General features: G+C 52.2%; 5 protein-coding genes and 1 non-coding gene across 6 annotated transcripts; 3 read left to right on the top strand and 3 right to left on the bottom strand.

Annotated features, from left to right (window-relative positions):
• Window positions 1-51: 51 nt before the first annotated feature.
• NCU01575 (SNARE complex subunit) lies at window positions 52-2,460 on the bottom strand. Its single transcript, XM_951119.3, has 3 exons — window positions 1,942-2,460; window positions 510-1,878; window positions 52-275 (listed from the first exon to the last, which is right to left on the bottom strand). Exons 1-2 carry the CDS (start codon window positions 2,136-2,138, stop codon window positions 1,197-1,199), a joined length of 879 nt encoding a protein of 292 aa, XP_956212.1. The 5' UTR covers window positions 2,139-2,460; the 3' UTR covers window positions 52-275; window positions 510-1,196.
• NCU15270 lies at window positions 441-526 on the bottom strand. The gene has a single exon. It is a non-coding gene; the product is annotated as a tRNA-His (tRNA).
• Window positions 2,461-2,666: 206 nt separating the features above from the next.
• On the top strand, window positions 2,667-4,448 carry NCU01577 (hypothetical protein). The gene is made up of 2 exons (XM_951121.3): window positions 2,667-3,784; window positions 3,850-4,448. The coding sequence occupies exons 1-2, from the start codon at window positions 2,772-2,774 to the stop codon at window positions 3,920-3,922; spliced, it is 1,086 nt and encodes a 361-aa protein (XP_956214.3). The 5' UTR covers window positions 2,667-2,771; the 3' UTR covers window positions 3,923-4,448.
• Window positions 4,449-4,914: 466 nt separating this feature from the next.
• Window positions 4,915-5,905, top strand: NCU01579 (hypothetical protein). Its single transcript, XM_951123.2, has one exon. It carries the CDS (start codon window positions 5,352-5,354, stop codon window positions 5,559-5,561), a length of 210 nt encoding a protein of 69 aa, XP_956216.1. The 5' UTR covers window positions 4,915-5,351; the 3' UTR covers window positions 5,562-5,905.
• A 2,434-nt stretch (window positions 5,906-8,339) lies between these two features.
• On the top strand, window positions 8,340-10,359 carry NCU01580 (transcription factor TFIIH subunit Tfb4). The gene has a single exon (XM_951124.2). It carries the CDS (start codon window positions 8,659-8,661, stop codon window positions 9,976-9,978), a length of 1,320 nt encoding a protein of 439 aa, XP_956217.1. The 5' UTR covers window positions 8,340-8,658; the 3' UTR covers window positions 9,979-10,359.
• NCU01581 (hypothetical protein) lies at window positions 10,189-12,904 on the bottom strand. Its single transcript, XM_951125.2, has 2 exons — window positions 11,890-12,904; window positions 10,189-11,635 (listed from the first exon to the last, which is right to left on the bottom strand). Exons 1-2 carry the CDS (start codon window positions 12,059-12,061, stop codon window positions 10,341-10,343), a joined length of 1,467 nt encoding a protein of 488 aa, XP_956218.1. The 5' UTR covers window positions 12,062-12,904; the 3' UTR covers window positions 10,189-10,340.
• Between the last annotated feature and the right edge of the window lie 661 nt (window positions 12,905-13,565).

The raw sequence follows: 13,565 nt of genomic DNA, 5'->3' as shown, positions 1-13,565 counted from the left end.
GAAGAGTTATTGACATTAAGGACCAACATCACAGCATAGCACATGGAAAGATGATGCGCCGCCTAGGGTTGCAGCTCGGGTTTAATCCGTCTAAGACGTGTGGCTCAGTTGATGAATGATTGCCGAGTGCAAGATGTTTATAGTTGATTGCAGTGCCTGGTCAGGCGGGAGGATGTAGGCTTTTGTAGACTGGCAATATACTTGATTCCTTGATTGTTCGAAGGTGGTGACATGAAGGCGGAGATATACCTCTCGGTTTCCGACTGCAATGAACACTACTCCAAGACAGTGTCAGTAATAACCCGCCACTTGCGAAAGCGAAAACCAAAACGAGAAAAAAAGGCATGGAAAACTGTCACCAAGCATAATTCAATAAAAGCCATGCCGAAAACACCAAAAAAGTTTCGTGAGGCATGGTTAACCGAAGGGCGCCAAAAACATGGGATTGCCAGGAATCGAACCTGGGTCCTCTCGGATCGCTGTGAGAAACCACAACGAGAAGTACTGACCACTATACTACAATCCCCTTCGTTGAATCCGTCGGCCTGAAGCAGTGACTATGAGCGAACGAGTAGAAGATGACGAGTATGACATGGTTACTACCGGACAATCCCTGTAGGTAGGGCTACTGTTTCCAGAACCGGTAACGTAGTATAGAGTCCGGTCGTTCCATGACTAAAATAAGTCGCAAGTTCGAGGGAGGATTGAGTCGTTGTTGGGAGGCGGCCGACATGACAAGGTGTCATCTCCTTGCCATAGTTCTAGACCGTCTATGTCTCCTTTAGAGTCGGGCGTCGGCGATGAATTAGGCAGTCCGGTGTAAGTGAGCAGCCCTGTTGTGACAAAGTCATTCCGATTCAAACACAAACACGTGTCGACCCAGTGGTGTGTGTATGTTAATTCGAATTCGAAAAAAGATTGAATGACATCCTGTACCACAAAGCGCTTGCTGTATAAGCGACCGTTGTACATGATGCGATGCCCCACGCCAATGTGAAATTCAAATACCCATGATTGTACCCAGTCCAACAAAAAAGGATGAGAATGTGAATGAGAGGTCCTCCAAAGCCTGCCGTTGATGTTCTTCTCATGTTGGCCTGTTGAGGAAACACTTGCCTGACAAACTTGTAACAATGTCTGTGTCCACTGAAGCAAATGTGTCTTGGGGCATTTCCATTGAGACTCGCCCCATATACTCACTTGAGTATAATAATCAGAAGCACCAAAATGATGATCAGTGCCAGGATGATGCCCATCTGCTTTCCCTCTCCGCTGTTGTTTGCTGCCCTCGCAAAACGGCCCACCCGATCCCTTGCTCGATCCAAGGCATTTTGATGCCTATCCACCGCCCGTTCGCTCTCATCGAGCATCGTGACCTGGTTGTCCAACTCATCGCCAATTTGCATGCTCAGCTCGCGTTGCCGTGAGATGCTAGCTCCTAGAGCGTCAAGTTGGGCGTCCTGCTCTTCCAGAATCCGCTGATGATAGGCGTGTATCTGAGTGTTGTCCATATCGTGCCCATCGATGGTGTCGCGATAGCCAGCTGAGTCGTCATCCAAGACGGGGTCATCGCGGTATGGAAATAGCTGAGAGCGAGCAGACTTGTTGGCGGCAGAGGCTTGGGCTTCGAGGTCACTGTTGGGTGACGAGAAACGGACAGTCTTGGAGGCACGACGCTGTATGGGCGGGGGAGTCGTCGTGGACGCGGCTATGGGTTTCGAGGATTGGGCATGGGCGAAGTCTTGGGCGAGAGAAGGGTCGTTGGGTTGGGTGAGCGTTGAGGTGGTAGCAGGCGAAGCGTAGCCGTGGAATTGGGAGGTGAGGTCGTCAAACTGTTTTTGGAGCGACGAGAGCGTATCGTTCAGCGTGGAGGCCTTTCTGAATGGGTATGTTCATTTTAGCGACTACCATTGTCAAGGAGCGGAAGAGGACCAAGCATACGCTTCGTCGCCGGCTTCATGGAGACGCTGATGCTCGGCTCGGACAGATTCAAGACCCTCACGAAACTGGTCAAGTGATCGGGAAATATGGCCATCTTGGGTGTCGCTCGACAGCTTCAACGTCTTTGCCCTTTGCCGTTCAAGAAGCGACAGCTTGATGTGGTCAGCGAGAAGGAGGAGGGCATTGGGATTCGACATGATGATTGTTGGCGGTGACTTGTTTGCGGGCTTCGAGATTCCGAGGTTACGCTAAATAGAGGTATGTATCTTATCGTGAATCAGACGACCGAGGTGTTGTAGTAGGTCCCCGAAACAGCAAGCCGCCAATGCAATGAACAACAGGCCCAGGGTATATGGAGGTCAAATGCAGAACAAAGGAACAGCTGAACGAAAGGACATGACCGTGATGTTGATGGATGGACGTCTTGTCTTGTCTTGTCAAGGAGTGAGGTCGGGTGAGGTAGGTGGTTGAGGTAAAAGTTGGCGGTTCAGTTGTTGCAGGAACATCAGCGGGGGTTTCATAGGCAGTTACAGGTTACAGCAACAGCATGAGGAGCGCCCCATTACGCATCTGCCCGGGGGTCCCAGGCCTATCGTAGTCTAGGCTCTCCTGCCAAGAAGAATGCCCGTTGAGGATGGCCCGTGCACACTGGGGAAGCAACACAACAGTCAAAACATCCTCGCTTTTTTGTACTGTGTGTACTCCGTACAAAATAAAGCCTCCGGGCGTGACGCCAGCACCACCTTTCTTGTAGGCCGCTCACTTCCAATTGGTCCTCCTTCCCTTCATCATCGAATCCATCCTCCAATACCCTTCTCGACATCACGTCCATGGCAGACTCGGGAGCCGGCGTAGTAGAGGTCGGAGCGCAACCCGAGGACCATGCTCTCGCACCGGACGTGCCCGGCAATCCCAACACGGACACACACACCATCGCTTCTCCAGTGACGGGTGCGGAGACGGGCACCCCGGTGCCGTTAGCTGCTGTCCAGGGAGAGGGTGGAGATATCACCCAGGGCGGAAGAGGAGAGCTTCCTGCGGCCTTTCCCAAGAGACGCCGCGGCCGTCCTCCCGGTCGCCCGAATAGGACAGTCAAGGAGGATGATTACCAGGAGAACCCGCTGGTCAAGGCATGGAACGCGGCCAAGGAGGAGCAACCCCTGGCGGCTGTCGCCATCCGCGTTAAAGACGCCCTGACTGCAGACTCTCTTGTTCACGATACGCAACGGGCCATCTTCAACGACTGTCCCAGTCGCGAATACATCTACTTTGTCAACGGATGGATCACGGCCCGCCACATTGCCTCTCAGCGGCCCAGTTACGTCAACGGTCTGCTCATCCACTCACGCGGCACAGATGCCCCGGTGCAGTGCACCCAATGTGCTGATCGCCGCACCAAAAATGCCCTGGGTCCCTTCATAGTCTGTCGGATCTTGCCCGGGAGCTTCCATAACAGCTGTTCGAACTGCAAGTGGTTCGACAACACGTCAGCCTGTTCGCTGTATACGGGCCCTACCCCCAACCGGAAGCGCAAGGCCAAGGCCCTTTCTGCTGGACCGAATCCTGAGGAGAACACTACTACTACTACTACTACCAACGGGACTTCTGGTGTTGGTGCTGATCAGCAGAATGTTGCCCCAGACCAGACGGAGATGGCTCATCAGAATGCCCAGTATACGTCCTTGCAATTAGGCGTGAGGATGGCGGCCCCGGAGGCGGATATGGAGGGAACTGAGGACCTCCAGGGACTTGGCCACGAGCTACAAGACCATGACGCAGTGGAAGGGTCGCAGAGCGGTCAGCTATCAGCTGGGAATGATGATGACGATGATGATGATGAAGAGTAGGGATGAAAACGCCCCTATGTACAGGTTACTTGTGGTAGCTAACAATCTGTTGTGTGAGCAGTAACTCTGTCGACGCTCAGCTTGCCGCCCAGCTTCTTCCCGAGATTCATGGACACAATGACCATCGGGACTAGATGCAGCGGACAGAGCACCTACTGAGGCGAGAGACTGGGGGATCGTGCTTCTCAATTTCTTTATGAAACACCAATAGGGATATATCTGACTGGGTTTGTATAATGGTTTGCTCCCCACTGGCGCTTTTCAACGTGCAGGAGTTTCTGTTGCAGGGTTTGCATTTCTTTCTTGTTTGTTTTCGGGTTTTATTTGTATTCGGTTCCAGTGATAGTTTGTAGTAGTGTATGCTTTGGAACGGACTTGGTGAGGGTATCGACTCATCATGATATCTGTACACAGTAGGACTCGGAAGTGGGAATACATTACGGGCATATTTCCAGACGGAACTAACAACTCAGGTCAGCGGGAAAAGAGAAGGCTACACGATGTGATGAGGGTCTCGTGACCACGATATGTATGGGATTGACGGTAACCTTTTCTTGTGTGATCTGGGTATCGTCGGGGCGTGGGACTTTGAGTGGTCACTCTTCTTCTCATTCAATCGCTTGACAAAAGAATACAGCAATTCTTCCAAGCCAAAATCACCCAAACGAGGAGAGCCCATGGGTTCAACCATGCTTCCACTGGTAAATGAGTACGACCTTACGTCATGTTATGCTTTTGCAGGTCCAAATGTACCAACGCTCCATCAATGGGAATCCAAACCGGACGGCATTTTATATCTCAAGTCCCAACGTCTAGTCGTGGGCCAACATCTCGGTACCGAGCCGAGCCGCTCACTGCCACCCAAGATGGAAAACACAATCTCCATCAGGCATATTTAGTGTGAATAAATAGAATGATCATGGGCAAAAATTTCCGAATCCATAACTGGTGATGACTTCCGTCCCACCGTCCCATAAATTTCCGTCCTTACCGAATGTCCACGATCACCGGCATCCGGCAAACAATCCGAAGATCTCCATTGCTTTGGTAGCCGAGATTGGCCTTTCTCATCTAGCGCTTAACGCTCATTTTGCATTTGTTTTCCAGGCCCCACTACCAAACATAACTTGAGGTTACCTCTGCTTGTTTGGCAACTTCGACTTTTGCTTCACTTGCACAGAAAGTGAGGATAATGCATCACCTCTCATGACTTCATGAATGACCATCAAACAGACATGATCAGTCTGTAGCCTCTCTTTTTTGCCATCACGAGAAACATCAACCTCGGCTATATAGCTGCGCCCTATCGACACCCTGGGTTATTTTCTTTTTCCAATTTTAGCTCCAGTATCACCGGCATCACATCAATTAAGCAACTACGACAGCAACATCGCATCTACATAAGCAGCAAACAGCGACAGCGACAAGACCAGCACAGTTCGAGCACAGTTCGAGCACATTTCCAGCCATCAACCGAAACCGAAAAGAAGAAGAAGAAGAAGCAAAAACCACTACAACTCCCAACAGCTATCAGCTATAACCCCAAAAACGCCACCCGCCAAAATGCCCGACTGCGCTCACAAGACCTCCGGCAACTCGTGCGGCTGCACCTCCACCGCGCCAGCCGGCCAGAGCCTCTGCGCCTGGTGTCGCGACGGACACAAGACCATTGTAAAGAACAACGCGAACAGCGCCAATGATGAGGACCAGGACCAGAATGACGGGAATGTTGGGCCGGAGTTTTGTCGCTCGGGGTGTGGTTTCAAGTACTGAGAGATTCAGGGTTTATGATGAACCTTGAGGTCGTGAATTGGAAGATGGGGTCCGGGCCCTGATGAATGGGAGATGCTCTGACGGGGACGAAACATGGAGAGAAAGAGAGAGAGAAGGAAGTATGGCGGACTTGAGGCGGGAAAGGGAAGGAGGCAAAGCGGAATGGGGATAAAGTCGAGAAGTTGAATGTAAGAATAGAAGGAGGAAAGAGACTGAGTGCAAGACGGAGGAAAGGCAAAAGGGAAATAGAGAAAAAGAACGGGCGGGATCAAAAGGGTCATTTCCATGGTAGAGGTACACAGCAGCATTTTAAGAAGGAAGGAATACAGTGAGCGATCCGTTACCTTGAATCTGTCCTTCCAATTTCCCGCGTTTCATCTGGCTGGATGCCCTCTTTCCTTATTTCGGGCTTTTTTTGCGTAAGCATTATCTCACCGTGACCTCGACTGCACTCATTGAGGGCTGAGAAGGAACGGCGACACCGCGTTAGTGAGAGTGCTGGTGTAGACTAGCAAGGAAGGAATACGGGAAGGTTGGAGAATCCGAATCATTAGTAAGAAATGCCTCGGGGTCCGACTTTGCCAACGGAGAAATCGAATGATAAGTATTCTGTCCAATCCTGGCTCCGGACGCTGTAGTGTATTGTACTGCATCCCGTCGTGGTAAGCACCAGGGTTAGGGTCAGTTTACGAGCTTTGTTTACTACCCCTGAGCAATAACGAGGACTCGAAAACGTTGTAGCAAAAGATCATTGGAGCTGGCGTCCTCGTTGGTGTAACATCGAAATGGTGGTTTGGTCTCGGGCAGTCGTCTTGGTGATTCTGGAGGAAAAGCACAGCTTGAAGTGGTCCGTGGGCTTCCCCAAGGGTTCTGACGAACTCTCGCTAGGGCAGGTATGGTGCGGTGTCAAGATTCGAGTGGAGGAACACTGCTCGTGGTCGACTCGACTGCTCTTGCAAATCTTTTGGAAAAAAGTGCAAGATTGAACGTTGAACTGCAGTGGCAGTTGCACCTTCGCATTGTCCATCCCATCGTCTACCCCACATAAACGACATCATCTAATTTCCCCCCTAGTCATGATAATCCCTCCACCACCCACCGGGCCGCCGTTATCACATTGTCACGCACACTTCCCCCCGGCATATGGGCACATATCCCCAGCTTCCTGAGCCAACCTCGCATCCGCTCCCTGCCTCGGAGCCCCGCCATCTCACTCTGCCACGTAAGTAGGTAGTACTAATCTTCTGCTTCCCCTTCACGCCCACGCACAGATTTCCAACGGCCGTGATCCACACCGAATTCGAACTTGACGCACCCTTGGCCCGCCACGTGATATCCCCCCCGGTGCGCCGACCCCTGGCTGTCGTCCGTGATGTAGATGAGTGCAACTCGCTGACCGGGGAAAGACAGGATTCCTCGGGGATCCACCACGGACGTGGTCGGCGCGGTAACTGAGATCGACCGCGCGGATATAGGTGGATGCGCGGTTGTCGAACTATTGTTTCTAGGAAAAGCAGTAGGGTTCAGAGACTTCACATCACAGGGTTCGTATGTTTGTGCCGAGCCTCCATTAACGCCGGTCCAGGGGTGACTCCATCGAGCTTCGGCACCGCGGCACCGTCATGTTGGACTATTGATTTATAGTTTCCTCCGGTGCGTCGGCATCTTGCTCGAGATGACCACCGGGAAGACTGTTTGTCATATTGCCGTTACTGGTCGAAACAAGCCAGCGTCCACTTTGTCCATAGAGAGACGACCGCATGAGTTCCACCTGGGCTCGGCATATTCATGAAGAACTAAGTTGCCGTCGTTCTGGAAGGTAAATTATTGTCTCGGAAGACAAGTTCGCTTTTCTGTTCTTTGATCTGGAAGAGCTACCGGGGTTATAATGTCGCCGGCCTTGAAAGATTCCTGTGTCTACTATGTATGAGTGAAGGGTGTTATAAGATCGGGAACTTGAACAACTTACCATAGGGGAATATTCGGTGGTGGTTACAGTGCTAGAGGTAGATAATCGGGAGTAATCAAGGCAGTTACATATTGCGAGAGCATGGAAAGAACAATGTCTTAAATTGAGCTTCAGTTTTGTCTATTCCTTACCTACCTGGCTGCCCCTTCCTTAGATACTTGTACTTCTCTTCCTCAAAACCTCACAATACCTATCGATGATAGTCTTGGCCATAGGCTTCCAACGTAAAGCTGTCGTCACCGGGGTAACCCCTAAGCCAATAAGAGCCCGACTACAGACCAAGGACACCTTGAATTGCACAGCCGGTGACTTTAAGCCACTCTCGGTTGACAGTCTTGCGCCATCCTTCTAAAGGAGATCCTCGTACGATATGTGAATAAACCGAAAAGGGAACATGTGATGGTGTGGATGGATCAAAGGAAAAAGATGACCTCGCTGTTGGTGTCAAAAGTTATGCACGCTTGCGTGTTCATCACCCGGCTGTTTTGGTGGTAATGCTGGGGTCGTTGAACTAGAATCGGACACAGCAGGAAGAGAAGAATAAGATGAGAGATGAAGGACATGTTCGGATGAAGGTGATATCATTGTACATAGAGGAGCTAGGATATCTTGACCAATAGGAAAGCGAGAACTGGACTACATCTGTATGTTTAACTGCATGTTAGTGCTCTAACTGCATATCTTTTGACCACTAAGGAAAATGCCGGCAATCTGCCTTATCGGGTATCACGTGGTAGCGTGTGCACTTGGACCAGGATCCTTTGGCCTTCACTTGGATCGCGTTTCGCTTGCAACCCCGAAATCGTTATCGCATTTCTCCGTTACGTTATCGCATCTGCAGTGTTCTCGACGAGAAGGTCTTCTTGGGCGCGTCAATCCTATTCAGCAGACATAACCAATCCAGACAACAACTATAACGAATATCACACAACAGAGCGCCCGCTTAGCTATCCTGCCATCTCTCGATCCAGCATCCAGACAAGCTCCCTACGAGCACCGGCGCACTGAGTATCGCGGCGACAAAAGGCCTACGTCATGTACACCAACTGGCTTCGATCCACGATATAGCTCTACAACACACACAACCTTGAAGCGAGTTGAGGCTGTCCCTGCCAGATCATCGTCAAGATGACGGTCCAGGACGCCGTCGACGCCTCCGAACACTACGAAATCTACAACACCGATGATATCCCCTCCCTTTATACCATAATCATCGACACCAACCCACGCGCCTGGGCCGCCCTGAACGATGTCCTCCCACTCACGAAAGCGCTCGCCAACATTCTAATATTTGTCAACTCCCACTTAGCCTTCAATAACTCCAACCAAGTAGCTCTCATAGCATCACACACGAACCGGGCAGTATGGCTCTACCCAACAGCACCCGACCAGAACCCCGGCCGACACCCGCAAAATCCAAACGAAGACATCGAAATGCGCGACGCCTCCTTCACAAGTAAACAACAATCTCCACCGCCCGCAAACAAATACCCCCTCTTCGCCCAAATCGAGCGCTCCCTCCTCTCCTCCCTGCGATCTCTCATAACCGACACCACAACCGAGGACATCACCTCTACAACCACCACCCAGATTTCCGGCGCCTTGACCCTCGCCCTCGCGCACATCAACAAAACCGCCCTCCTCTTCGCCCCCTCCAACTCCGCCACCGGCCCAACCCCCTCCTCCGCAGGCGGCAAGTCCTCCGTCTCCACAACCTCCGGCGCCGGCCCAGGCGGCGGCAACGCAGCCTCCCTCCCTGGCATCGGCGGTGGCGGCCTGGCAGGCCTGCACGCCCGCATCCTGGTGGTCAGCGTAAGCGACAGCTCCCCCTCGCAGTACATCCCTACCATGAATGCTGTGTTCGCGGCGGCGCACGCGCGCATTGCCATCGACACGCTGGCGCTGCGGGGTAGTGCAACGTTCTTGCAGCAGGCGAGCTATATTACGCGCGGCACGTTTATACGGGCGCAGGAGCCGAGGGGACTATTGCAGTACTTGATGTTTGGGTTTGGAAGCGGGAGCGCGCCACAGGGGTTGGCGGCGGCAGGGAACCAGCGGTCTCAGCAGCAGCATGGGGGACATAAGGGGAAAGAGGACAAGGCGAGCGAGAAGGCCCTTGGCGCCGCGGCCAAGGGAGGGGCCAAGCATGGAGGCCAGAAGTTTCTGGGGAGTAATGCTAGCGTGGCGGATCTGTTGGTCACCCCTAGTGCGGACTCGGTGGATTTCCGGGCGGCGTGTTTCTGTCATCGGAACGTGATTGATACGGGGTTTGTGTGCAGTATCTGCTTGAGCATTTTTTGCGAGGTGCCCGAGGGTGGGGAGTGTTTGACATGCGGCACCAAGTTAGCGTTGGGGAATTACGGGAGGAAGTTACCTGTGCTGCCTTCAAAGGCTGCTGCTCCTCCTGGAGGGGGGCAGGCGAATGGGAAAGGGACGATGCTGAAATAAGTCTTCAGCGAGGTATGGAATAGAGTGAAGAGGTAACTGATGGTGGATGATTCTTTTGTCCTGGGCCGGGGAACCAGGCAGTCAAGAGGCTGATTAGAGACTAGGGAGTGGTAAAGCCCACAAGATTGCTCGTGGGATGTCTACCGAAAGCGGACAAAAGGCTTGGAAAACTACATATACACATAGAGTCTGACATGCAGTGCTAATACCCATAAAACAGCTTTTATTGCGAATATCACTTTACTGGACATGGATTCCCACTATAGGATTCAGCCATCGATACCTGTTATTGGGGACATGTCTAGTCATTATCCATCGTTACATCATGCTCCCCCGACTCGCGTTCAACGTCCACCGTCCATTCATAACTCATCATCAGACTCAGTCTCACTCCCCTCATCTACTACAGCAGCAGGCTGAGACGCTCTCGTAGCCGTCGCCCCGGCCCTCTTAGTATGGGAAATGGGCGTTAGCGTCTCCTTTCCCTTTCCCTTTCCTACAACAGAAGCCGTCGTCTTTTTCTGAGGGGTTGTCGTCGCTGTCGAGGATGCCGCAGCCGTGCGTTGTCGTCTAGCAGGCGGCGGTGAAGGAGGCGGCGGCACATCAAGATCCTTGTCCCCTGCTTCTACAGTCCCATCATCCTCCTCATCGGGCTCACTGGCTGTTTCGTCATCGTCGTCGCGGTCTGGGGTGTTGCGGTCAGATGTCTTATTGAGGACCTCATCTTCGTCCTCGTCGTTATCAGTGACGTCCTCGTGATCGAGGGTTTTGCTAGAAGATGATTGTCCCATGGTGGTCGTCTTTGATGATGGTTCCGGCTCTGATTCTGGCTCAGGTTCCGGCTCGTCGACATCCATCTTTTCGAATTTTGCGTGGTCGTTGTCGTCGTCTCCATCATCGTCTGATGATGGTACGTCCTTTGCAGCCTTTCGTTTTCCTGGTCTGGAGACACGGGCGGTTCTTGTGTTTGTCCTTGCTTTCGCTGATCCTGTTCCGCGTCCTCTTCCTCCTCCTCCTCCTCCTATCCTGCCGATCTTGGCACCACTCTCTTCTTCCTCATTCTCCTCATTTTCATCCTCATCCAATTGACTTTCCGGTACGTTAACTCCGGACTTACTCCTCGCACTCTCAATTACCCCCAACAACCTCTCTCGCGAACCTGACCTTGGCCTTGCTCTACTGCTCAAAGCTTGCTGCTGCTGACGAATCTTGGCCTTCTTCTCATTCAGTAGCGCCCTGAACTTCTGCAACAGCTCGGTCTCCTGCTCAACCTTGGACTGCGTGAGTTCCTCCAACTGCTTCTTCAGGTCAGCCACACGGGCCTCGAGATCCGCGACCTGCGCGGCGGAGGTGGACAGGGAAGTGAGTGCGGTTTGACGGGAGATGGCGAGTTGCGAACACCAGTCGAAGAGCTGGATCTCGGAGGAAGGGGAGTGAAGGAGGGTTAGGGCACCAAGCCGTTGGTTGATGCCCGCTACGCGGCGACGGATGGTGATGGTGATGGACTTTTTCTTGCCCCGGGTTTCTACTTCGGCGCCGGCTTCGATGCCTTCTACTGGCGAGGCGGTTATGAAGAGGGAGGATAGGATGGATTGCCATTCTGTGGGGGAGCAGGCGGAGCTGCTGGCGCGGAGGTCGTTAATGTGGTCATGTTTTACTGCGGGTGTATGTGTTAGTTAGTCGACGGGCCCGGATCATGTAAATTCCCCTTGACTAAGGTTTGTTTCTTTACAAGTGTCACTACAACAGATGGCACGCATCACGGCTTGGTGGTGATTGCTTGAGGTGATGCACCGACATGAGCATAGCAGGGTAAATGCCCCTGCATAATTCCATGCCGCGGAGATCATCGGTGCACAAAGGCCTCGGAATAAAGCAGCAAAAATAACGACAAGATTCCGGGGGACTTACGCGTGAGCGCATACGGTTCTTCACCCTCCGTAGCAATAATTTTGAGATTCAGCGGTTTCGATCCCCTCGCGGATGACCCTCCCGAGTGGACAACATCGCCCAGGATGCACTCATCCTCCTGATCGGTATCGGTCCGGGGGATACGGATAATCGTGGATGAAGATGAAGTCATCCTTGCGTGGCTTGCACAATAAAGTGCTTTGAGTGAGACTTATTGTGAAAATGTGAAAAAAAAGTGGGATTGAGATGATGGTATTTTGGGGGCAAAGACGGGATCGCCGTTTCGTGATGCAGGCTGCGTGTGTGCCAACGTCACGATCCGCGATCCGCGTTGCCGCCGCCTTGGTCCGATGGTCGTTGGGGCTCCCGTCCAGGTTCTGCCCTATGGGTGGATTAATCAACCCAATTTGGATGAGCACATGCGGATGGTCAACCAAGCTCAGATGAAACAAGAGCTGATGTGAGTTTTGCGCTTGTGAATGCACGTAATGGTCTCAGAAGAGTACAGTACTATACTGTAGTAGGTATAAGCCACCGTTTGAAACCCTTTGACTTGGGGAGCGGGTGGTGACGAATCGTAACGGAGTCGGACGTCACGACTGAAGGTGTGATGGTGTTGACGGTGAGCGACAGAAACGGAGGGCGGGCGGTTGGCACTCCAGCCTGCGGCACTCTGCACTGACGGCCCGTTCCCAGCAATCCTCGAGTGATGGTAGGATGCGGGGAAGTGGAAACAGGCAGCTGAGCTGCACGAAATGAACGGGAGCGCGTGTTATAGCTGAGTGCTTAGGGTTACTTGGAAAGGAAACACTTGACTGGGGCTCAGCTAGACGGGAGCGAGTCGTCGATGACGGTCGGGTAGCACCATTTGCCGTGCCAAATGTCGTCAAGAAGATGTCTCGAAAGAAACAGTTCCGGTGTGCGCAGCCGAAACAGGGAGGATGTTGCGTGCTTGCGAGGTCAACGGACAATACAAATTAATATCATATGTGAACTGCGAGCCATGGTTTTCTTTCTGTAGGCAACAGCACCAAACAACTCCATTGAAGTCTATTGATTGGATCGTGGTTCTGTTGGCGCGGTTGGAGTTCAAAAAGGCAGCAGTGTGTCTTTGTAGTGTAAACTACTTACTACTTAGTGTAAGAAACAGTGACAGGATTCGAAAACAGAACTCACCCACCAACCTAAGCCATTCGTCGCCCTGGACTGGATATCACAGCGAATGAGAGTTTCAAGACATGCCGTCTTCAATCACACTTCAAGGGAAGTGCAGTTGCAGAATCAAGCCAATTGCCCAAAGAGGACAAGAGGGGGGACTGAGAGCAGCAATCAATCGGGGGTGCCATGCAAGAAATCACATTAGCGGCCGGCCGGCAACACGCAGAAGCACCTGGCAGTGCGGGGGTCCTGATTTCCGTTCGCGTTCCTGACGTACCCATTGGCGAGATTGTTTATTACAGTCTCCGGGAAGAAAAGAAGATTACCTTACAACAATCGCCAAATGTTACGGTAATGACGTTGATGCTGTACATACTTAGTGTGTTCTCGCTGGCTGTAGTGTAATAACGGACCTCAGCTGGGTCTAAATATATCCCTGACATTGGGGCACTGCTCGTCCAGCTTGTATCGACTTGTAAATCCCCATACATCTCGCAGCGCAGATGGTCAAGAAACTG

Source organism: Neurospora crassa, linkage group II (assembly GCF_000182925.2).
Source record: "Neurospora crassa OR74A linkage group II, whole genome shotgun sequence".
In the NCBI taxonomy this organism is placed as follows: Eukaryota; Fungi; Ascomycota; class Sordariomycetes; order Sordariales; family Sordariaceae; genus Neurospora; species Neurospora crassa.
Note: the sequence above shows the minus strand (reverse complement) of the source record. Positions and strands in the feature narration are given on the sequence as shown.